Source organism: Cupressus sempervirens, chromosome 8 (assembly GCF_028749045.1).
Source record: "Cupressus sempervirens isolate cs-2001-9-10 chromosome 8, ASM2874904v1, whole genome shotgun sequence".
Lineage (NCBI taxonomy): Eukaryota > Viridiplantae > Streptophyta > Pinopsida > Cupressales > Cupressaceae > Cupressus > Cupressus sempervirens.
The window spans coordinates 136,054,964-136,078,743 of record NC_143125.1 but is presented as its reverse complement, the minus strand read 5'-3'; the positions used below and the strand labels follow the sequence as shown (position 1 = coordinate 136,078,743).

The 23,780-nt window shown below is 34.8% G+C and overlaps 1 protein-coding gene and 1 pseudogene across 5 annotated transcripts; both read right to left on the bottom strand.

Annotated features, from left to right (window-relative positions):
• Positions 1-7,807: 7,807 nt before the first annotated feature.
• On the bottom strand, positions 7,808-22,031 carry LOC149541925 (uncharacterized). 4 transcript variants are annotated; one of them, XR_016355399.1, is made up of 5 exons: positions 19,680-22,031; positions 18,588-18,891; positions 9,382-9,449; positions 8,476-8,547; positions 7,808-8,344 (listed from the first exon to the last, which is right to left on the bottom strand). XR_016355399.1 is itself a non-coding variant. In XM_089796981.1 (4 exons), exons 2-4 carry the CDS (start codon positions 18,834-18,836, stop codon positions 8,539-8,541), a joined length of 351 nt encoding a protein of 116 aa, XP_089653107.1. In that variant the 5' UTR covers positions 18,837-18,891; positions 19,680-19,817; the 3' UTR covers positions 7,808-8,538. The 4 variants fall into 4 exon arrangements, 1 of the variants encoding a protein (XP_089653107.1); XR_016355398.1 differs by having other exon boundaries at positions 8,456-8,547; positions 9,382-9,474; positions 19,680-19,817; XR_016355397.1 differs by having other exon boundaries at positions 9,382-9,474; positions 19,680-19,817.
• Positions 20,105-22,948, bottom strand: LOC149541924 (uncharacterized; annotated as a pseudogene). Its single transcript, XR_016355400.1, has one exon. The product of XR_016355400.1 is annotated as an uncharacterized LOC149541924 (transcript).
• Between the last annotated feature and the right edge of the window lie 832 nt (positions 22,949-23,780).

Here is a 23,780-nt window from a genome sequence, read left to right as displayed (position 1 = left end):
TACAAATAGGAATGTTGATTATGATTAGATTTTATCATTGTGCGAGTGGGGTAGGGGTATCATAGTGTCTCAAGTATGAAAGTGAATACAAGACTATGTTAGACTAATATAGGTATTTAAGACATAGAGGCCAACAAAGTAAATTTTAGAGATTAAACTTCATGATTCAGAAGATCACTGTAGCGAATAGATGTACAAGTAATCAATAAAAGGTAAATAACTATCTACTGGTTAAAACAAAATTGTCTGAAAGTGTTACATCCCAAATTTGACTCCATTTAAAACTGAGGTTTCATGTGAAGTCAGTTGACATGTAAAATTAGTTATGATCATGTGAAAATGTAAGATGGTTAATCGTTATAATTTCATATGAGTTGACATGCTAGTTAACCTTTATGATGATATTTTAATGTTAGCTTGGAAAGTTGGTTATTCATCATGAATTCATAGGAAGTGAAATGGCAGTTAGTTGTTATGATAGTTTATGATTAATAACTTGTTATGGTAATTGTTATTGTATTGAGGAATATGATATAATTGTGGAGAAATTCCTTGTAGGAGCACGTCAAGGGGTGGAAGCATTGTCAGAAAAGAATTGGGCACAAGGGCACTACCATCACTGGGAAAATAGGTACGAGTCTTGAATCACCATTGCTAAGGGTAAATGACTAGGCAAGCAAGAATGTATGTTGGACAATACCATGAGCTACGTGGTCAAATTTTATAGCAAGAAGAAATATTAAACATTTAATATCATGAAAATAGCTATTACCTCTCTCTTATTTTGAGACCAAGGAAGTGATCAACATTGTAAGTTCACACACACACACACACACACACACACACACACACACACACACACACACGTGTGTGTGTGTGTGTGTGTTGTCACCATGATATCACTCTGATGATATCTATGAATTATATATATGTATGTATACATACATACATATAATTTATAGATGTCATCAAATTATCATAGATATATATATGTTGTGACCATGATACTCTGATGATATCTATGAATTATACTTATATGTATATGTATGTGTGTGTGTGGGCACGTGCGTAAATAAAGAACATAGTGTTAGAAATAAATTATACATACTCTCTAAATCGTACATGTATATAGTTACGCGAGTGAAACAGATCCCAGGATCTATCTCCACAAAGGTTGATCGAAATTGTTTGACAAGTCATGGATCGATCACAATTATTTCTTTTTCCATACTTTACTTTTTTCCAATACATATAATTATCTATTTCTATCGGTATAGGGTAGTCTTGTTTATAGTCTGCAACGCAACCAGGGTTCAACATAGTTATGATTCCCATAAGTACCAAGTTCTGTTGCTATTAAACAAATGATGATTCATTAATATAATTTGCAAATACCATGGTCTGCAACCATAGGTCACCATAGTAATTGAACACGGAAAGTATAAGCTCTTTTCTTTTCTTTTAATTTTGATCTTTGCATGATAACTACATAGGGACGAATCATAGTCCCCATAACATGTTCTTTGCTATATTATGCATGAAGTAATCTTGTATAAATTTGAATCCTATGTTATGATATTCTTACTCACTGGTATTTGTTGTATACCAGTTGAGGTATGAATCAAAAAGGTATGTAAAGGAAACCATGTGATAAAAGATCTCATTATTTATAGCAGACTCCTGGGATGCACCCAAGGCTAATGAAGTCAATGTGAAAGGGTGAAGAGGAGAGGAATCATGCAAGGGAAAAACAAACTATGGTCAAAATTCAAATGCATGAACATCTTTAAAAGAAGTTGTTAAATCCAAGTCAGCTCATGTATACTCACGTCTCAAGTCGAGTGGTGGAATTAAGTATTTGTATGCTTAATGGCTGGATAAGGTGTTCCATGTCTATTTCGAGTGGGGAGGGCCTTTTTCAGATGAGATTGTGTGGGGATAATTAAGGTTTTGTGGTTGGGAGGTCAAGCCCTTGACAATATTTCCCCTCTCCACCAGATGCCAAGACATGCATAAGACAAAGATAAGTTATGCATTCAACATCTGTTGGCAACATGTATTTTACTTTTATGATATTTGAAATTACAAATTGAAGATATGACATATTGATTTCTGTTGTTGAATCAATTAATTACTTCAATAAAATAAACTTTCTCGTCAATGTAAATGATAAGCAGTAAAATCAGTTGGTTTTCCAGTTAAACATGAAATATATATGTACGCATGAGATAGGTTTATCTAGTAGTTGTCATTTGTGTCTTTCATATATGTGAATAATGAATATGGACATATCTTCTAACTATATGTTATTGCCATAGTTAGCAACATAAAGAAAACAAATGATATAGTGGTATTTGATGCCCTAAATGGTATTTGTCTTTATGATATAGTAGTATAACTATTCATGCCCTAAGTGGTATATGTGGATTAACCAAGGTTTTGTAGATGTTGCCCTAGGCAAATTTCGGTTTTGAAATTTAGGGTATGTAAAACTTAAATTCTTTATTTAGAGTTATTGATGATACTATCAATTGTTAGTTACAAGAATTCAGTTAAAGTGATTGTAACCATTAATCTCATTCACATGAACATAACTATTATAACTACATTATCATGGATATGGAGTAGTAATTGTATTTTTATGATATACTAGTTGTTATTTAAAACTCGAAAAAAGGGGATGTTACAGAAAGTGAAATAACAAATTTAATGAACTAAATAATAGGGGAATGGCATGATTTTTCTAATTAAAAAAGATGTTTGATTTTATGATAATTATATTAAATAAAATAAAATAAAGAGGGATAAGATAAGATAATAATATTAATATCCAACAAAAGACCTCAACGAGGGTCTATGGGATTGGAAGCTTACACCAAGAAAATAGCAGACAAATGGAGCACCAAATGGTGTCCACAAAAGAACAAGCACAACAAAAGAAGAGGAAAGCAAGAGACATCACATAAAAGATTAAGTATTCATCCTCACAAGGAAAAAGTCCAACAATGATTGATCAGTGCGGCTACCAGAAGCCTTGTGATGAAGCTAAGTGCTATGAGAGGAGTGTTGCTAGCGAAGAGGTCCCTTGCAAGGTCTCACAGATCTGGAATGGTCCGTATTAGGGAAACTGTACGGATGCTTCACACCTCGAATAGGAGTTAAGGGCAAAAAGAGAGGAGGAAGAGGAATGATACCGCTTTTGAAGGCTAAGGATGTGTTGTCTCCAATCTTACACACGACATAGAGAAAATAGTTGGGGTAATTTAAGAGGCTTGACTCAATCAAATCCTCACTTTGGAGTTTCCACCTCTATGGATGGAAAAGAAAAATGACAAATTATGATAATGAAGTTGGTGGCCGATAACCAATCTATGATAATAGAACAATAAGAGTAACAATACTATGCTAATGAAATAACAAGAAAGAGATAGATTTAATACGCTCAAGAAGACATATAAGAATGAAATGAAGGGAGAAGAATAACTTCACAAGAACTTAAAGAAAAACACTAATGTGATTGTGAGAGCACCAAGTAAGTCTAGAGAGTATACTAGAGAATAAGAACCTACAAGATAATAGAAATGGAGAGCTAAGAGAAAGCTAGAATGGTGAATAAATAGAGTGTTTTCAAAACAAGATGAGTGAAAATGAATGGTTCAAGTCTAAGAATGCATGGTAGAGTGAGCATAGAGATTCTAGAGAGTGCTTAAGGGACCCAAAACACATGCCAACTAGGGTATTTAGTATTCTCAACTGAATTATTTCATAGATCCATCATGAAAACATTACAAATCTATAGGGTGGCAATTTTGTAATGCCTAAATGACTCTTTGCATGTCTATAGATTCATAGATAGGTTTATGGTACACATATGTCTCCATGACACATACATGTTTGAGGTCACCAAGGTTCATTTGAGGAAGATTCCAATGTTAAAATAATGTGGATGGATGATATGGAGGGTGGTGGTTGACTGACTTACAATAAGGTGAGGTGATGATGAAGAACACATCTCACCTTAGGACATTTTAAAGAGGAATGCCAAGATCCCACCACATAAAGGGGTTTCAACTAGCACTCAATAATGCACCAATATGTAAACCCCTTTTAGGATGATGGAATTACTTGGGTTTTGTTCCTCTTTTCCTTAAGAGAAGGAATCAAATGGTCTAAATGTGAATTAGAATTACCTTTAAAGATATGTGTTGAAAATGTTAAGAAAGTAGACAACTTAAGATGCAATGGATTAGATCTAAAATGTAACAAGAAATGAACGAACATGAAATTGAAATGACTTACCTTGATCAAAAGCGACAAACTAAAATCTAAAAGTTTCACTATTATGAAAACTAAAAAAAAAGTGATAGACCAAGATAGAAGATACCCGTAGCAGCCAAATATGAAAATATAAAAGCTGTAGAACTAATTTGACCCGAGGAACCAAGTCAACCTAAGGACTAAGATGAATTTAGGGCCAAGTTGACTTGAGTGCATAAAACTAAGATCTGGTATGTTCAATGATTTGTGTTTAAAAAATTGGCTTTGGGACCAAAATGACCTAGGGACCAAGACAACATCTACTGAGATCTTGGAACAAAACTCGGATCTAAATTTTTGTTCAAATGGGTACTCAAATTGATGATCAAAACCTATACTTCTAGAACTTGCACACAAGAAAAATGGGTTTTGGGGAGGCAGGGGGGGGTAGGGCACAGGACATGCTTGCCTTGGTCATGACCTAAATTGAGGAATCAACCTTGAAATAAAAAATGTAAATATTCACCTTTCTTGTCGGGGATGCTTGAATGTAGGATATCTCCAATTATGTAATAGATCTATGAAAGCCAACTCATAGATCCATGAATGTAAACATGCTCAATGTAAGAAGGATGAATGCAAATATGATGAAATTTAGATATCCTTAATGGCTAACTCAAGTTTCAACAAGGAAGGGAGCTATTCCTTGAAGTGGAAATGCATGGAAGAGGGCCTACAATGAATCCTTGCTTCAACTCCTTGAATGACAAAATGAATTCTCATAGATAATGATTGTTAGAAGATGTTAAATGTTTGCCTTACTCACAGATGTAAAAATGCAAGGAGAAATATTCCTTACATACCCAATTCCAAGTGCAAACTTGAATAGGAGGCTGGCAAGAATCAGACAACAAATTAGAAATTTGATTTTATTCTTGAAATTTGAAAACACACTCACATGGGGGACCAAGTCAACTTTGATTTTGACCCCAAGAAGGGCACAATAACTTGTGTCATTGTAATTGTTGTTACATTCATTGTTATATTTATTTACAACATCAGCCTTAGATTAGATTGAATAATACCATATTTTGAAAATGCCATGTATACTAAGGTCAAAAACAAAAAAGATGAGTCACCAATGATAAAAGTGGATGTCACATGAATTAAAATGAAAGTGTAGCAATTCTAAGTGGAAGATAAGTGTGGGTCAAAAGAAATTTGGTTTACTTGAGTTGTGTAGGAGCGCTTAGAACAATGGAGATAAAGAATAAATAGCTCATTAATGTTCATTCTAAAATGTCAAATTAATGTTTTTCAATATATTTTATGTCTATTTGAGTCAACATGTAAGGCTATTTTAGGCCTTGGAATCAATTTGTAAATTTTTTATCTATGTTGTCCATTTAAGTTCATATGGTCAAGTTTGATAAAAAGAAGCAAATGTCATAGAGTATGATAGGAATAATGTGTTTATGTTTTATTTATCATATTTTTATAGTTTTAGTAGTTTGGAGGTCATTTACGAAAAAATTCAAAAGTTGTCAAATATGTAAGTAAATATTGTCATAAAATGTGACAATATGAAAAAGATGATGTAAGAAAGAAGGTGAAAGGTCATAGGAGGTATCCAATAGTTAGAGGAATTGAAAAGAGATTAAAATATCATGTTATGGTCATCATTTACGAATGAGAATGGTTGGAAATCTTTTGGAGGAGAATAGAATGAAAGGAGGTTTTGTTTTGCAAGTTTTATGTTAATTTTCTGTGTAAATTTTAAAAAACTCGATTGTTGTTTCTATTGGTACAAATGCATATGAAAAGATACAGACCTAAAACTTATATTTTCATAAGGTTATTTTAGTTATCTTTCTTTTGGTTTTGATTTGATCAAATTCCATTAAGTGTTGCACAAGTTATGGCCATTTTGGTGAATGCAAGCTTGAATCTGTCCTAGAGTTGGCAATTTTGGAGAGAGTTTAATAACTTTTGTTCTATTGAATGGATTTGGCTATAAATCTAGAGAAACATCTGTAGTTTATCTTTATTTAATCTCATGAAAGTATTTTTATTCATTACTTCATTTGTGAAAGTTATGACCATCTCCTCTCAACTCGAAAATTGTCTTAGATTGTTGATTCGGTTAAAAGTTTGCAAAATGTGCAATATTGGCCTGATAAGTTATGAAGTTGTGATTATGTGATTTGTGAGTCCTTGTACAATTTCATCATCGAGGAAGGCGACGACCCTAATTTGTTGACTCAACGTGGTTATAGAGAGATGGCAATAGTAGCATGTGATGATGCAACAAAGAATGCTTCCATCCACTCAACATTGACCAAACCAAATCCATTTGCACTGGAGTTGTCAATAAAAGCTAGTTGAGTATGCTGAGCAACAATCTTTGTATTCCTTGTTAGCATGGACACCACTTTGGACATTAACGGCCTCATCTCATGAGCCCCTTGTATGCAAAGGAGAGCAATCTGAATTACCTTTAATAGCTCCCCTTAATTCATCTGCGGTTCTTCATCAACTAATCTTTGGTCATTTTTCATTTCAATATTCCTTATATACCCAATTTTGTAATCTTATTATTTTTCATATTTGTTTTGCACATTGAATTTTTGGAATACATTTCTTTTCTTAGTACATTGAGTGTCATATACCCTTAGTCCACAAAATGTCACGTTCCTTTGTTTTGGACCTCAATAATATCTCAACATCTCAATTCTTGGATTCTTTTTGTTCGTCATAGTGTTAATAATAGTTCTCAAGGGGCTTGTACAGTGGGTTTGAACTTGGGTCTTCACAGCTCATTGTTTCTCAAGACAAACCTTTCTAATATACACATTCATTTCATGACAAAACTAAGCATTTAAAGCAGAGCTATTCCCACTCATTGAAAATTTGGAGCTATTATGACATTGCAAATCTTTGCTTCCGATCGTAATTGTCTATCGCGCAAGATGTCCATAACACTTGGGATTTCTTCTTCTTTTAGAAGAATACTCAATTCTTTCAATAAACTTTAATTTATTTTAAAATCTGTCATTTTGTGATGTCAGGTTTGATTTAATGTTGTCGTCCAATTTTTTTCCCATGTAATTGAGTTTCATTTACATTTTCAATTTGCCATCCCAATGCCAATTAAATCTAGTGTTATATGGTCTAAGCATTTTACATGATGCAAAGTCATGAGCTTAAGTTCAGTTTTGAATTTGGCAACATAACAGCTCAAACAGTGAGCTGCGCAAAAGATATAAGATCTTGAAACACAACCACTCTCATATCTATATTTTGTTGGAATTTAAAGCTTGCAGTTAGAATAGAAGATACTTTTTCAAATATACCCCATAGATGAAGCTATTCCGCCATTCTAGTTATGAACAGTATTATGCTCAATTTGCAGTTCTTATTGAAGTTCTGAGTTCAATTAAGCATTCTCTCCAACAAATGTAGCATTCATGGCTTCTTAGTTGTAGAACTTACACAAAAGTCAAAACACAAAGAACATAACCATTCAGTTGCAATGGGCTGACTATCTTCCTTGTTAAACTAAGAAAGAGGCAGATTGACTTCCTCATAATGCTGCAACTGCAGACGAATAGCAGAATCTCAAAACACAAATCTCTAAATTAATAATCAATTCAAACATCGTGCAGAAAGCAGAGATGCTCAAACTCAAAAACTCCAAAAACCTAAGTTGTCGATTCGGGTTCATCAACGGATTTGGATTCGGGTAGGGGTTTGTCTGTTCAGGCAAATAAAGTTTTTCCATTTGGGTCACCTAACTAAGCATCAGCTGCCCCTCTTCGAATTAATACAAATATATGAGTGCTATAATCCACTATAAGATGCTTCCTACATGGTGGAGATGCAAGTTGCAATTTTACAGGACTGAGGTTTACAGGATGCTAAAAAATAAGCAGATCCCCTTGTATCGCTAAATAAATTTTTATCTCAAAGAGAAGAAGAGTCAATACTATTCCATAAGTAAACTTGAACCATATCCTTGTGAACACACAGTTATTTGAATCAATTTCAAAATACCATAAAAGTTTGGTGGGGGCAAACATGTCCTTACCTGCAAAAGCATTAGAATGTCTGCTTCTCAATCTCATAGAAAGCAACAAAGACTCTAGCATATCCAATAATCTTTTATACATGCATAAAGAAGCAAAAAAAGAGTAATGACATCTGAGATAAGAAAATCACTGTTTGTAGCCATGGAATTTTTGTCAAACTTAGCCTCCCTTGCCAGCCATCTTACAAATGCAATCAATGTGACTGCAGCCAAAACAGGAAGACAAATCAAAACCATACATAATAGAGTATTATGCTTGAATCAATATCCTTAACAAAACAACATTTTCAGCTCAATCCAGAAATATAATAATCAGATAACGATCAGACTTTAGAAGTGTCAATGTACAAGCAATGAAAGTAATGAATAAAAAGAACCACAGCTGTCAGGAAACAAAGATCTGCACTACATCAAAAGTTTTGAAATTACCGACATGTATAGATTTATTTAGTATATCCTCACCACAATATAATTATTCACATCTAAAAAGTGAACGCTGCAGTGGACATGTAATATGGTGCTATTGAAAAAGAGCTAATAATATGGGCTTTCTTCATTTGACACAGATTTACTGCAACAACCATCTGAAATCTGATTTATGTTGCCACAAGGGGTAAACTAGTGGTATAGCTGCTTCTCCGTATAAAATTTAGGCCTCATCCCCTACACTACAACAAATATGCTAATAATAGTAACTCTCATATGTCTGGATCTCTCCAGAGAAACCCTACAGTCTATTTAACACCCGAACAAAAATACAGCAGCAAGCCTAAATCTCATGATCTCAATAATTTGAAAAATGGACATTTGCCAGAAAAGACGTATAGGCTTGTATAGGTCTACAGCTATTCAAAACAATCCCACATATAGTAAATCTAAGGCTTCATAACATGTTTCTGACAATAGGAACTAAAAACGTTCAACTCTCTTTCTACACCATAAGAATGTAAACGAAATGAAGAGAACAAAAACTTATAAATCATGGATTACAATTACATGTGATTGATTGAAGCACCAGGATATCATAGGTTACATACCTGTGAATGCCTTGCAGAGAATATGCCACTCACCAAACCATCTCCACCCTCACCAACGACACCCACAACTGAAAAATAATTCAACAACAACACCTGCGATGCAATTTTAGCATAACATATCAACAAAAGATGCAAAAGACTAAGCATTACTTAGATACAGGGCAATGCAAAGAGTGCTTTAGGGAAATGAGCCCACATATATAGCAAACTGGATTTGGGTTTGAAGATGTTGTAAAATAGATTAAAGAAGGATTAGGGAAAGGATTTTTGAAATTTTCTAGTTTTTTCAAAAAGATAAAGCACCGATGTTTTGATGAAGCTAATGTCAAACAGATAAGAGATCAAGTGGCCATTTTCAATCAAAGCTGGCATCTCTGCTAATCGACCGAGTACTTTTCGACTTTGTATTTAAACATCCATGGGTAAATACTCAACAGAAACACGTCAATTAGTTGTCTGTGCAGGTCTACCCTATTGTTGGATGCATTTTTGACCTTAACTAACAGTTAATCAAATTTCTAAAAACACGAACCTACCAATACATGATTACTCAGATCACTGACCCATTGAAATTGCGTTCCAGAGCTCTCACATATGGCATTGGATAGCCTTATGGTGTTCTAGATCCTCACTGTACCTTGCTCATGTGTATTACCTCTTAAATCTGCAATCTCCGTGTCTATATCTACACAATGCAAACCACCTCACAGCAGGGATCTCTCACATACCCCAATGACACAGAATAATTAAATGATTGCACCTTTTGGTTTACCTTTTTTATTGAAGTACCTTGGTATCTTCAGAAAAAAGGAATGGAGAAGTTTTTCAAAACAAGAGGGGTCATATTTTTTTCACAATGTCACATGTTTTTGTTGTTCTTGAGATCTTGAAGGATAGACTCATGATCTTGTGATGTAGGAGCATCCTCGGTGTAAGGGCAATCTTGCATCATCCAAAAATATTTCTATTTCCAGTTTTATGTTTTCAATAAGGGCTATTCCTATGTAGAGTTTCTATTTGTGGAGGCTTGCTAATTTTAGTAAGTTAGTCTTATGTGCTCAGATTGTTCTAATCTCATATGTGAAAGTTCATCTTAGACATATCAGCCTGCCAAATGAGTTCCGTTGCCATATCCTATGTATTAGTACATTTATTGCAGATTTTCAATATGAATTTTGGCTACCCAAACTTCAGGCTCGGCGATGAAGGCCTAAATGGCTTTGAAACGAGCTCAAACCTTGGTTGAAGGATGCTTGCGTGATTAGCTGTTGTAGAACTTTAGCTGAGGATTCTGGAATGGGGTTATAGAAGCCCATGGGGTCAACAGTTTGTTAGTTATGGTCTCCAAAAGTGGGCCATCCAAAAATGTAATTTGTAAATTGTCTTGAGTCAATCCTATGTAATAAATTGTAATAAAATAATATAATATGAGGTTGGTCCACCTCAAGGGTTAGGCCTTAGTGTCTAAAACCTTCTTGGGTAGTGAAAAATGCCTATATATAAGGAAGGCACGTAGGTTTTCTAGGGCAGTTCTAGGTGATAGTTGCAGCTTTGTCTAGCAAACTATTGTAAGGAAGGTGCCCATGTGGGTTTGCATTTGTAATTCTAAATTCTATAATTCCACACTTGTAGAGACAATAAGAATCCCACAATTTATTCTCTCAAATTGTGGTTTTTTCGTTGTTTCCATTGTGTTGTGGTATTAAGGGGAGCACCCTTCATCATCTGGGTTAGAGAAGGTGAAATGATCATTTACAAGGGCATACAATTTAAACATTTAGAAAAAAAAAAACATGCTCAATTGGAAAGAACTAGAGGCACTGAACCAGTTTACTAAGTAAAAAGTTATTGACATATAGAAAGAGAATGAGATCATCAAAGAAAAGTGGATTGTGCTGGTCCAAGCTCAGAGGTTACTCCATTCACTCCTCTGGGTGTGGATCCCCCTCTTGGGGCTTATGAATCTGATAATGCTGACTACGACAACATTATTGGTGCTTGGGACTTAACATCTTTGCCTTTTTAGTTGTTTCATTTTTTGGCTAGTTTTGAAACTTATTGTTAATATCCCCGATGAACTTATATTTTGATGTATATGATGTAATGTAACTTTATGGTTGATAGTCACTCAATATATCTTGTTAGAGTCATTAGAGATGAATATTGTGTTTCTCAGGTTGGACCCTTATGAGAGGTGATGTACTCCTCATTCCTTATTGTCTTGATATATTAAAAAATGACAATATTAAAGTTTGATTTTATTTTTTAATAAAAAAATATTTTAATGGATCAAAGATTACTATTTGTCTATACATGAAATGAAGTCATTGCTTAAACTTTGGCTTTCAAAAAATTGAAAAAATATCAACACTTATATCATGATAAAATGAACTCTTTTTGTCATCTCTTTGCTACTTAGGGCTTGAAGGATTGCTACCATTTCACCATTCCACACTTTTTCTCCATAACTACTACAAATACATTGCAAAAAATAGAAAACCCCCAAATTAACAACATAGGAGATGAAAAAATATAGACTTGGCTATCAACCTTCTCTAATGAATGACTTAATTATGTACTATTATTTTGGCCACCCTTAAACATCACACTAAGGAAAAAATTAAGGTTGGAAAAACTAAGTCAACTTTGACTATTTAACACTTTTAGCCTAGGAATCAAGCCATAGCGTGTCATGTCTAAACCGTCCATATTATTTATCTATTGCGCTTGATTATGTTAATCATTTTTAAAAATATAATTTTGACATAAAATTTAAGTTGATGACTTGTTTCCAAGCTATAATTTTGTATGTTATAAATTATAGTATTTATATGTTTGTACTCATATTAATGTATTTCCTAATATTCTGAAATCAAACATTTGATCAGAAATCATTTCTTTGAATTATTCTTGTTTCCAAGCTATAATTTTGTATGTTATAAATTATAGTATTTATATGTTTGTACTCATATTAATGTATTTACTAATATTCTGAAATCAAACATTTGATCAGAAATCATTTCTTTGAATTATTCTTTAAACATTTATTGGCTAGTATCCTAATATGCATTGTGTGAATAGGCCCTTGTTCTACTAGTGAAGTTGAATGGCTCACAAAGAGCCCACCAAGGATCAAGCCTTGCCGAGTGCAAGGCTTCAACATCATAAGGGATGAGGCTAGGATCGTGCCCTGGGTGATTTTGACGGCGTGGATGCCCCTCAGTCCCTGGCTCTAAGCCGAAGAGGTTTTAGGCATGAGTGGGCTCGTATTGGGTTTCTAAAATTGTCTTCGTGGTGGCCTTCACTGGTTGGTAGCCCACAAGCTGTCATGTCCCCTCTTTAGCTCCTTTTGGCAGTGATACATGAGTTAGCCTATCAAGGAGTCTCGTAGGCTAGCAAGAGTGTTTAGAGGCTCAATCAAGGTTTACAGTGTTCGGATTTGAAGTTTCTGACAATGAGGGCACGATTCAGAGGAGTTCCTTAATTGTAGGAGGAGACCCCTACTTTTTAGGAGGTGGAGGTATCATCTGGCATTGAGGTTATAGGAGACTGTCCCCTGGTTTCAATTTTGGGAGATTTGGAGGTCTTCCTACTTTTTAGAGTTATCCCTAGATTTGAGGGATGAGACTGTCAATTATTTCATGATATCTGACATCAGTCACAGGTGGTGGCAAGTTCAGTTTCACCTTTTGAAGGTGATCTGGCTATTAGTTATTTCCCTAAGTTAGTAATTAAATATTTAAATAAGGCTAATTTATTAGCCACTAGGATGAAATAAGGAGATTTTTGGCTCCAGTTGGTTAGTTGTGCTGGGGTGTGATAGTCCGTTGGAAAGTGCCAAACCTCCACTATTTGATTTTCAGCTACAGGAGCCTCGGTGACGCTTGATACTTTTACCATGATTGAAATAACGTTTTTTCCTCTATGCTGGATGCCAATAATGGAAATAAACATTATAACCCAAAGTTTCCACTTAAGTCATATTAGGTCATTTTTAGGGTTTGAATGCCTAGTAGGAAGTTATAAGGAGAAGCAAAGGAAGGAAAGATTATCTTTTACATTATTCATCCATCATTTTGGGCGCTTGGCTCTGGTAGAGCATTCCTCCAACTAGGACACCAACCCTAGGTTGAGAGTAAACTGTTTGGGACGTAACCCTCAAGCAGCTGTGATTCAGCAGGTCTTCAGTACTATATTCAGGCAGAAAGCAAGCAGCCTCAGCAATGGCAGCCTTTCTTATCTGATCTTCAGCAGCAGCCACCATCTCAAATCTGACTTTCAGTATTGGGTTGCCTTCTTGCACACCTGGGCGTTGGAATAAGAACAGATCTGTTGCAGACCTGTAGCTGGCCGCCTATCCGTATTTGGCGTTGACTAGAGCTAAGGTACTGGGTTGCTTTTATTTTTGTAACAAACATTATTGGGTTTGTTTGGGTATTCCCAGCTTTTAAGTGCTGTGGTTTTGGATTATTACCATGCTGTTTAAATACTGCTGTTACTAGTAGATATTGTAACACATCTATTTTGAAGAGAAAATATCAAAAATCAAATACCAAGCTTCTGCACTTCTGTCTACTCTGTAAGAACACTTAATAATTGCAGGAGAATTCCATTTTATTTAAATAAAATTACAGCAGATCAGTGAATCAGTCTGCTAGGGATACTTCACAGGCTTCGCGTTTCGTTGGGTTGCCTCGCAGGTCTGAACCCTCCATCAAAAAAAAATATGCAGTGGAAAAATCAAACAATTGTAGATGGGAAAAACTTAAATGTTCCTTAACAAAAAATTGCTTGAACATGTAGATGGACATAAAAGATAGGTCTGAGCATGCAACATGCCTTAAATTACAGTAGAATGGGTATTGGATAAACTTATCATTTCTTCTTCACTGAAAGGAAAATGTACCTACTCGTGCGCCCATAAAAATGGCTATTATGGTATTACAGTCGCACCACCTCATATGAGTTCAAATCTTTCTCTACAATTTAGATAAAGTTTTTCAGTTCTAATCTTCTTGATTTTGGTCAATCATTAAATGCGATCTCAAATCTTTCTCTAAGATTTAGGTGAAGTTTTTCAAAATGACTTTACTCCTCGAATTTAATGAATGTCATTATTTTGATCTAAATTTTTGTTCAATATTCTTGAGTAAATGCATAAATGTATATAGGACAGAAATTGGCCTTTCTTGTTGCTTGCATAACTTTATGACCATATTTCATTAAAAAAAAAGCCAAATACAAAATATACAAAGCATATAAAAATGTCATGAAAAATTCACGTCTTGCACATGGACTCCCTTTCAACTAAAGAATAAGAGGAATTGGATTTATCAGCCTTACAACTAGATTTATCTTTAGGATTTCAAAATAATTTGAGATATAAATCAACAAGTAAAGAACTATCAATCAATCGAAAGATTAAATCCTTTTATTGGTGGGGACGATTGATAAGGCCTCGCACTACTCTTCTAGGGAATATGCCCGATATGTGTGGGCATGGTATGGTCTAATTATCCTTAAACATGGGAGGCCCTAGAAGGTGTTGTTGCAACTAATGAGATAAGAACATATGGATTTGTGTATAAGTAGCAGGTCAGATGAACTATGTCATGAGTTGTTCGAGCAATATCAGTTGGCTGCATTCGTGGTTAAGCCTACATCTTACTCAGAGATACCAAATGAATTAAAGAGGGCAGGTGTGAAACTGTTTGACGTAATGCCAATGAACTCTTGACAGCTAGCAATTTGACTAAGGAGCACATCGCATAAGGAATTTAGACATGCATATGACCATCAGACCAGGTGGACATAACGGGGACAAGTATCACATGAACAACATTAATATTTGGCAGCATGATACATATGATGGACAGGCTCCTCATTCAAAATTTATTCTAGGCTACGGTTATCAGGTCTCCATTTCAGTTTATACATATTGAACTGATTCAAATCAAATTGAGCCTGATATGCATCAAAGTAGTGGGATTTAGAGGGCAGACTCTCTTTTGTGCAAGTTCATGTAAAAGCAATTTCAAAATAAACAAAACATTATATCTGAATTGTTGAATAACTCAGAATATTGAATCTATTTATGGACAAGGTAGGGGATGAACACAACTGAATGCTGCCATCGAATCACTTAGGGGATGCTATCATGGATAGATATTATTCACATTGGTAGATCAGGTCTGATTGAGAGAAACATCAGCTCAATGAGAAGTCTCATGTTCAGTTCCTTCTACTGCATTTTCATGTACCTGGTTTCTTTAGCAAACAAACAAAAAAATACTCATTCAACTAGTTTTTGCTTGTTATTTTTTTTGATGTTCCGATAATGGCTGGCTCTCTTTAAAGGATGGATTTCAGTTACTCAACCTTGAAATGCAAAGCAGGAATAACATTTGACTAAATATATCAAATTATGACACCGATCATAGTTGATGTGAACAATGGCAGCATCAGGATAAGCGTGGATACCAGCAAAGGCTTGCTGAGATAGATTGATGTTGCCAGTGCATCCGGAGGGACAATAATCAACTATCTTTAACATGATTGGCCCTCCCTTGCATGGTGACGCATAGCTCCCATTCGCTGGGCCGATGCAATGACTTCAGCTGTCACATGCCAACATCCTCCTCGCTGGTGCAGAGCGTGTTGAAGTTCTCTACCACCTTTCATGTCACATTCATAGGAAAATCCATCACAATTGAACCCTCTTGGTGCTGCCCACGAAAATGTCGAAAAAATTCTAGTGTTCATTCTCTCTGGAAGCTAGACCATGTTCCTCAAGCATTTTTGAAATCTTAGGCGTGAAGGCGATGACAAAGAGGACCAAAAAGATATCTTGCTTTATTGCAATCGGATATGATACTTGATTTTCTTGATACTGAAAGATACGCAATTCACATATTTACTAAAAGATTCGCAACCCAATTTGTCCAAACCACCTCCCAAAACAGTAAGCAGTTTTACGCATTGGACAGGTTTAGGATGAAATTCTAACCTATAATAGCCTATCGGCTAATAAATAATAAATAAATTAAATATTAATAATGTTATAGTTTTAATTTACTATAATCATTGCATAAAATATTATTATTAAAAATATGAGAATTAAATATTATATAAAGTAATATTATGCAATAGTATTAAAAATAATATTATTAATAATAATTTATATTAATCAGAAATAGGCAAGAGCCTACAGCACAATGGTAAATTGTGAGCATCTCATCGGAGAGGTCTTGGATTCAAATCTACTCAAACTTAACACAATAATAATTAATTTCAACAAATAATAATAAACAATAAATAATCTATAGGCTTCGGCCCATTACCAATCCATATATATAGATAGATAGATAGATAGATAAAAACTTTGAGAAAGGGGCATTTGGAAAAAAAATAGAGAAATATATGAAGGGATTGGTTTTATAAACTAATGTCTTGAAAGGGGACATTACAACATATTACTGTAAGGATCAATAGCTTGCAACTTTTCAATTATTCTAAGGCATAAAGCTTCTAGCTTACACAGATAAAGCTCCACTAGGCTTAAAAATGCATGTAGGATTATTAGATTATACCTTGGGAAAATTGGCAGTTTCATTTGTGATATTGACACAGAATGATTCATTAACAACATACTCCTAGAAAAATATGTTGTGTGTGAGATGATACAATTTGTGCCAATACCATGTAATATAAATGACATGCAATCAAGAAGATAAATATGCTAAAAATATGCAATGTGAGGCAATATAATTTGATAGTGTCAATACCCTTTATAATACAGCTGATATACAATCAAGAAGAGAACTATAAACTAATATCTGTTATTCTACATACTAACACAAACTCAGGAATGTGATAGACATAATATCAAGACAAGCCATTTATGACATTCATGAGTTAGAGGAAACCACTTTAACTAGGAGACTATACAAATCTCATAATGAACAAATGAGAAGGCTGATTTAAGCCCATAAGGATAGAAACAGATGGAAGGACGGACCACAACCATACAAGGCCAAACATAAATAAGTACCTCAGTTGCTGTAAATTACATAATGTTAAGAACCACAATGGTTCAGATAGTGTACCCACTAATGTTCCATTCCCTAAAGATAACAACGTCACAAAAGACAATATTCATGTTTTAGGCACTAGTGAAGAATAAGAGACATAAATAGTGATGGAGAATGCTTCTGAATATAATTGTATGGTAGCTTTTTGCATTGAAATTTCAGATCACACTCCGCGACACATTATTAGAAAGAGGAAAACTATGAATGTCATTATTTTGAGACAATGCTTCCAAAACATCTGATCATAGGCATAAATTGTTGAGGCAAGGATGCAATGTTCTTTAAACTCTAATCAAAAGTCATCTTTAATTTGCTGAGCTCTGCCTCCATTAGTGCTACATTGTACTTATTATTTTTATAGATTCCTTAAATTACATGTTTACCATTAAAAGTAATAGACACATTTATCATCTCCTGGATTTTATTTAATTTATAACTTCATAAACTTGAAGCTGAAAAGCTTCAGCCATTAACCATTTGCGATATTATGACATCTTTTCTTGTACTGATCACATAGATCAAAGCTCATCATAGTCACACATTGGCATAATCATTATCTCTTTCATCTTGTACTGTGTTTTCCATATATATGCAGCCCAACTTCAAAAATCGTGGCATGAGACTTGCACAGCAATGGCACAACATGGCCATAGTGTAAAGATTCTTCAAAATTTCGGGTTGAATTGGGAAATGTAAACACAAGAAAAAAGATAATGCTAAAGAATTGCAGAAAAAGGATTTTTTTTTCAACTTGTGTTTTTTTCATATGTATTTTCCATTTTATTCAACAGGTTATGTTTTAACTTTTATTCATATGTTTTCCATTATATTCAATTTGTGCTTTGTTCTCAATTTTTACTGAACATTGTTTTTCAGCTCAAATGTGAGTTAGACTGGTGCGTCAAATGGCACGTCTAAACAGAAGTTTAAAATGAATTCTAAAAATCTACTTCTTTGATTTCCAATGTAAGGTTAAAATTTAATACAAATTCATTTTTCCACAATGCCGTAACTCTATACTAGGCTAGTAAGAAAGTAGGATCCTTGCTAACAATAGGATGAGAAATACATGACAAGCCCTGTTTCTACACTTTGCTTCAAGATGGTAAAAAGTACCTGTTTAAAAAGGTTTATGATCTGAAAATGAAGAGTAGCATCATGAGCCTCCTCGGTAAAGCAGTTGAACTGTAGATTCACATTATTAGACCTGTCTCCTGCAGACACATTTTGACTGGAGCCTTGTTTGTTCAAACTGAAATTAGTTTCTTTGTCACTGCTACTGTCAATCGCACCACCATCTATAACAGGCCTCAAAGATAAGTGATTTTCCAAATCACCATCCAGGCACAAATTGCTCTCTCCCATAGATATCTATCAGCTTTGATAACCACTGGGAAGCTGAGACATCTAAATTTAGCTCCTAAAGATAAAAAGGAAATCAAGTGAGATAAAAATTGCAAGGCATTTAGGGAAATCCGAAAAATAGAGAAATATATGAAAGTAGAGAAGATTTGTTTTTTGGTACGATTTTGTTTCCTCAAGGTTTTTGAGGTTCAAAAGGATAATGTTATTAGTCAGGTATTTGATGATTAAATAAAATTACTCCCCCTTATTGAGCATAATGAAAGAGACAAACCAGAAAAGTACACAGGTCGATAGTTATAGGATGTGAGTAAACCAATGGGTGATAGGATAAGCCAAATGCATGGAGCAGCTGCTAGAGCTCCTTTTCCAGTGATTATAATTGTTTGAAGTGAATAACTGGCATCCAAAACGTTAGTGAGGGCAAGTACTTAGAAAGAGCTCAGCATTACCTGTGGCTCGCTCATGTAATAGCGGTGCAAGTATATGCTGTCTTCAGAAGGTGAATTTTGTGGGTATGAAATAATAGCAATCATCACAAGGAATCATTCCATGCCAAGAAGGAACTGTTGACAAAGTAGTAACACAATGATATATGCATTTTATTTAGAGTGGTAACTAATAGAGAAAGCAGAGACTAGTTCAATTTTCTGATCATTGCATTGTATCATGATCTGGTAAGAAATTAAGTCTAGTACTGTGGTCTCAATCAAGAAAGAATTGCGTTGAAATAATTTCAAGTGCCTTCGGCCGGATAAATAGCTGAATCATCCAGTACAAGATGAAAAAGATCTTATATAATAAACTCTACACTAACAAAAAAGAAGAGAAGAAAAACATATTTACCAGTGAAACCTGGCAGCTACAGAATGCTACTGCTGACAGCATACCAAACTCCAATTTTCCATACTTTCAACTGTTTTCCTGCTCACTGCAGCTTTGTGATCTTGCAGAGTTCAATATTTTATATTAAGTAACAGAATTCAGTAATATCCCTTTCTTCACCATTTCATCATGCAGCTCAACAGCCCTTTTTATGTTTCTAATATTAGAATATCCAGCAATTAAAGTTGTGTAAGCAACAACATCAGGTGAGGTGCCCTTTTCTTCCATTTCATTAAGCAGTTTGAGACCATCATGCATGCTGTTGGCTACAGAATGCTACAGCAGGGAAAAAAAACATATTTACCAATAAAACCTCTCAGCTACAGAATGCTATTGCTGACATCATACCAAGCTCCGATTTTCCGTTCTTTCAACTGTTTCCATGCTCACTGCAACTTTGTGGTCTTACAGAGTCCAATATTTAATATTGAGTAAGTCACAGAATTGGGTAATATCCCTTTCTTCACCATTTCATCATGCAGCTCCAAAGCCCTTTTCCTGTTTCCAATATTACAATATCCGGCAATTAAAGTTGTGTAAGCAACAAAATCTGGTGATATTCCCGTTTCTTCCATTTCATTAAACAGTTTGAGAGCATCATGCATGCCATTGGCCTTGCAATACCCATTGATTAAAGTAGTATAAGAAACAACATCTAGCATTACTCTTGTTCTCTTAATTCGATAAAGCAAGCCATGAGCATCCAGCAAATGATTTGTCTTGCAGTATACATTAATTATAATGGAATAAGTTACAAAATCAGGTGGAAGCCCTCTTCCCACCATCTCGGAATAGAACTCAAAAGTCTTATCATAATTTCCTAATCTACAGAAGGTTGCCATCAGAGTACCGTAAGTAACCACATCAGGTAGAATTTTATGTTTCACCATACTGTTAAACATCATTATGGCAGCATGAGTGTCACCTTTCTTTAAAAATCCATCTATAAGATTTGTGAATGCTACGAGATCAGGGACGTATCCCCCTTCCAATATTCTGGGATACAGCTTAAGAGCCTCTCCAATATTCCCTTGTTTGCATTGTCCACAAATCAAACTACTGAAAATATCAACGCTCTCAGATAGGCCCCTCTTTAACATTTCTTCAAAAAATCTCTGTGCCTGATGTACTTTGTAGTCTTTGCACACTGCATTAATCAGTGCTGTCCAAGTAACTGCATTAGGGACAATACCTTGATCCATCATTTTATCCAGAAGTTGAAGAGCTCTGTTGGCATTGTTTTCCTTACAGAGTCCACTGATAAGTGCATTGTAAGTAAAAATATCAGGCAATATACCCCTGCCAAGAAAACCTTCAAAAATCTTTAAGGCCTGATCCAGATTACCATTTCTGCTGTACCCATGAATAATATCTGGAACCAAATTCTGCTCAACCATTTTACCAAAAAAAATCAACGCCTCAGCCATACTGCCTTGTTTACAGTACCCATCAATCATAATGCTGTACATGACCCGGTCTAGGAAAAATCCTGAACACTTAAGTTCCTCAAAAAACTCTAGCGCCCTGTCAAGTCTCCCAACCTTACAAAGACCGTAAAGCAGAGAACTACATGTAAAATTGTCCGGCTTTATATTACTAGCCACCATTTCACTATGCAGATGCCATGCGGTTACAAGATCAGCTTTTTTGCAATATCCATTAATAAGACTGCTATAGCTATAGGCATCAGGAACTGAACCTTTGGTACGCATTTCCTCAAAAACCCTCCTTGCATCATTTACGTCACCTTGCTTGCAAAATCCATGGATAACTACATTGTAACTCCAAGAATTAAATTTCTTCTCTAAATCCTTTAGAAGCTTAGGCCTACTTCTGTTCGACCAATCTTACAATGTTCATGGATAATGGTAGTATAAGTGACAGCGTCGGGAACAATTCCATGAACTTCCATTTCCATCAAAAAATAATCCGCTTCATCTAATCTACCAAATTTACAATAGGCTCCAATCAATATGGTATAAGTATACACATTAGGCAACCCATCAATCCGCCTCATTTGGGTGTACAAGTTGGATGCCATTTTTATTTCATTGTGGTCAATCAAACCTCTGAGAAGAAAATTAAAGCAAAAAACAGAGGGCACGTGCCCCTCCAGCTCAACAAGACTAAGTATTTCCAAGGCATTTTTGGGCATTCCACACTTGGTGTATGCCTTAATCACTACTTCAACTAAAGTGGCTGTGAAGGGGGTATTCATATTTTCATATATCAAAGCATAAAATACATCAGATGGTCTCAGAATCAATTCCTGAAAGAGTTCCCCCGCCAATAAAAGGGCTCTGTATTTCATGCCTGATTGAACTAAAATACAAATAATTGTTGAATAGAAATGAAGAATATGAAATGAAGCAGAGTACTATTTAATGAATCTAAACAAACAAAAAGCCATATTAGGGTGTGCATTTAACATTTGTAGAAGAGCAAGGGTATGTTGAGAAGTCCACCTGGCGATCATATGAGGTCTTAGAGTGGGATTTTTATGTTGAATGGCCCTGAGAATCTGCCAATCCACTTCTTCCTCGTCATCTTCATGGAATACGCTATTTCCTTCTGTACTGTAGTGTGCCATTGACTCAGCAGCATAAACTGAAAATAAATGTGGCCTTCGAATTCCAATATGGTTTTGTAAAAATAAAAAGATGAAGGTGGACCTGGAATTTGGGTGCCTTCATCCCCTTCCTCTGCTGGGGAGAAAAATCTCCTTCACTAAGTGTTTCACATCGAATATATGAATGTTTGTCTGAACCAGGTTTTAGGGTTTTAAGGGATGACTCGTTACGCCGTAGGCGTTTCCTTATTTGAAATGGACAAGCTCTGGTTTGAAATCAATGGTTGAAAGATGCTGAAAACAGTGTACGACCATTGCAACGATTTAGACCATCTGTTTTAGTACTTGACTTTGTGTGCGTTGTGCGACATATTTGTGTCCTTTCTCCCAGCAGAGGTAAACCACGCGTGAGGCTCCTGCGCTCTTCCTCTTTGTTCTTGTCGTTGGCAATGATCTGTGGTTGCTGACCAGATTTGAGCTATCTACTCTCGTGATTAACAGAGTTATAAGAATGCTCTTCAAATAGAGAATTCTCAACTGCAGGCTGAAAAGAAATTATCTGAAGCATAGAATTGAATAGTCACCTGACAGAGTTGGACTGTATGTTTGTTTTACCATTAAGCAAACCCTTTTAGAATTTTTTTCACTATTACTATATTTTTCGTTGTATTTTTTCCAAAGCATTTGTATAAGTGGTAAGCCAAGGAATAATTGTGGTGGGTGCACAATTCATAGCATAACTTTACAAAAAAAAGGGGCCGCAAGAAACCGGATCAGTCAAAGATCGGATATCGAGTATTACATATTGATTAGTCAAATTTTGTAAGCAAAGAATATGTTGAATTATGATACTAGCAAAACTAAATTTTGTTTGCAAACTAGAGACACAATGTGTCATAGTTCCTATCTAACGTATAATGGTTGTAGAGGTGTAGATAAGTGAGAATAAGGTTAAATAGTTCTAATTTAACATTGTAAATGCATTAATTTTGCGTAGAAATGCACTTGTGATTTGATAGGATGATTCATATTTTGTTGTTAAATTTTCGTCCTAGAAATGTTGTTGTGATCTAAAAGGATGTCTCATATTTCGGTGTTAAGTTCTTGTGTTATATTATTATATATTTGATCATTTAAGCTCAATTATAAGAGGCCAAAATCTCCAACTATGTATTATTCTCATCTTGATTATCAAATGGAAGTCACACTATTTTTAATCATTAGATAGAGATAAATAGTAGTATAGAACAATAACAACATAAACATATGTGCAGAGGAAAAAATGATAGATAATATATAGGAGAAAGAGGAAGAGTGATAAAATAGTAAGATAGAGTGATACCAACATAAGTTGTGTGTGTGAAAGAGAGAGAGAAACAAATATAAATATTTTTCTTAATAAAACAAATAGTCAAAAAATCATGGTTATAATGAAAAATAAAAATATATTATATTTTAATTAATGAAATAAGAATTTATTTTTTACATTAAAA

Coding starts and splice junctions, on each gene's coding strand:
- LOC149541925 (XM_089796981.1), bottom strand. CDS start 18,836: ATGGGAGAGAGCAATTTGTGCCTGGATGGTGATTTGGAAAATCACTTA. Junction 9,475..18,587: donor TCATAAACCTTTTTAAACAG/GTACTTTTTACC, acceptor ATTGCATCGCAG/GTGTTGTTGTTGAATTATTT.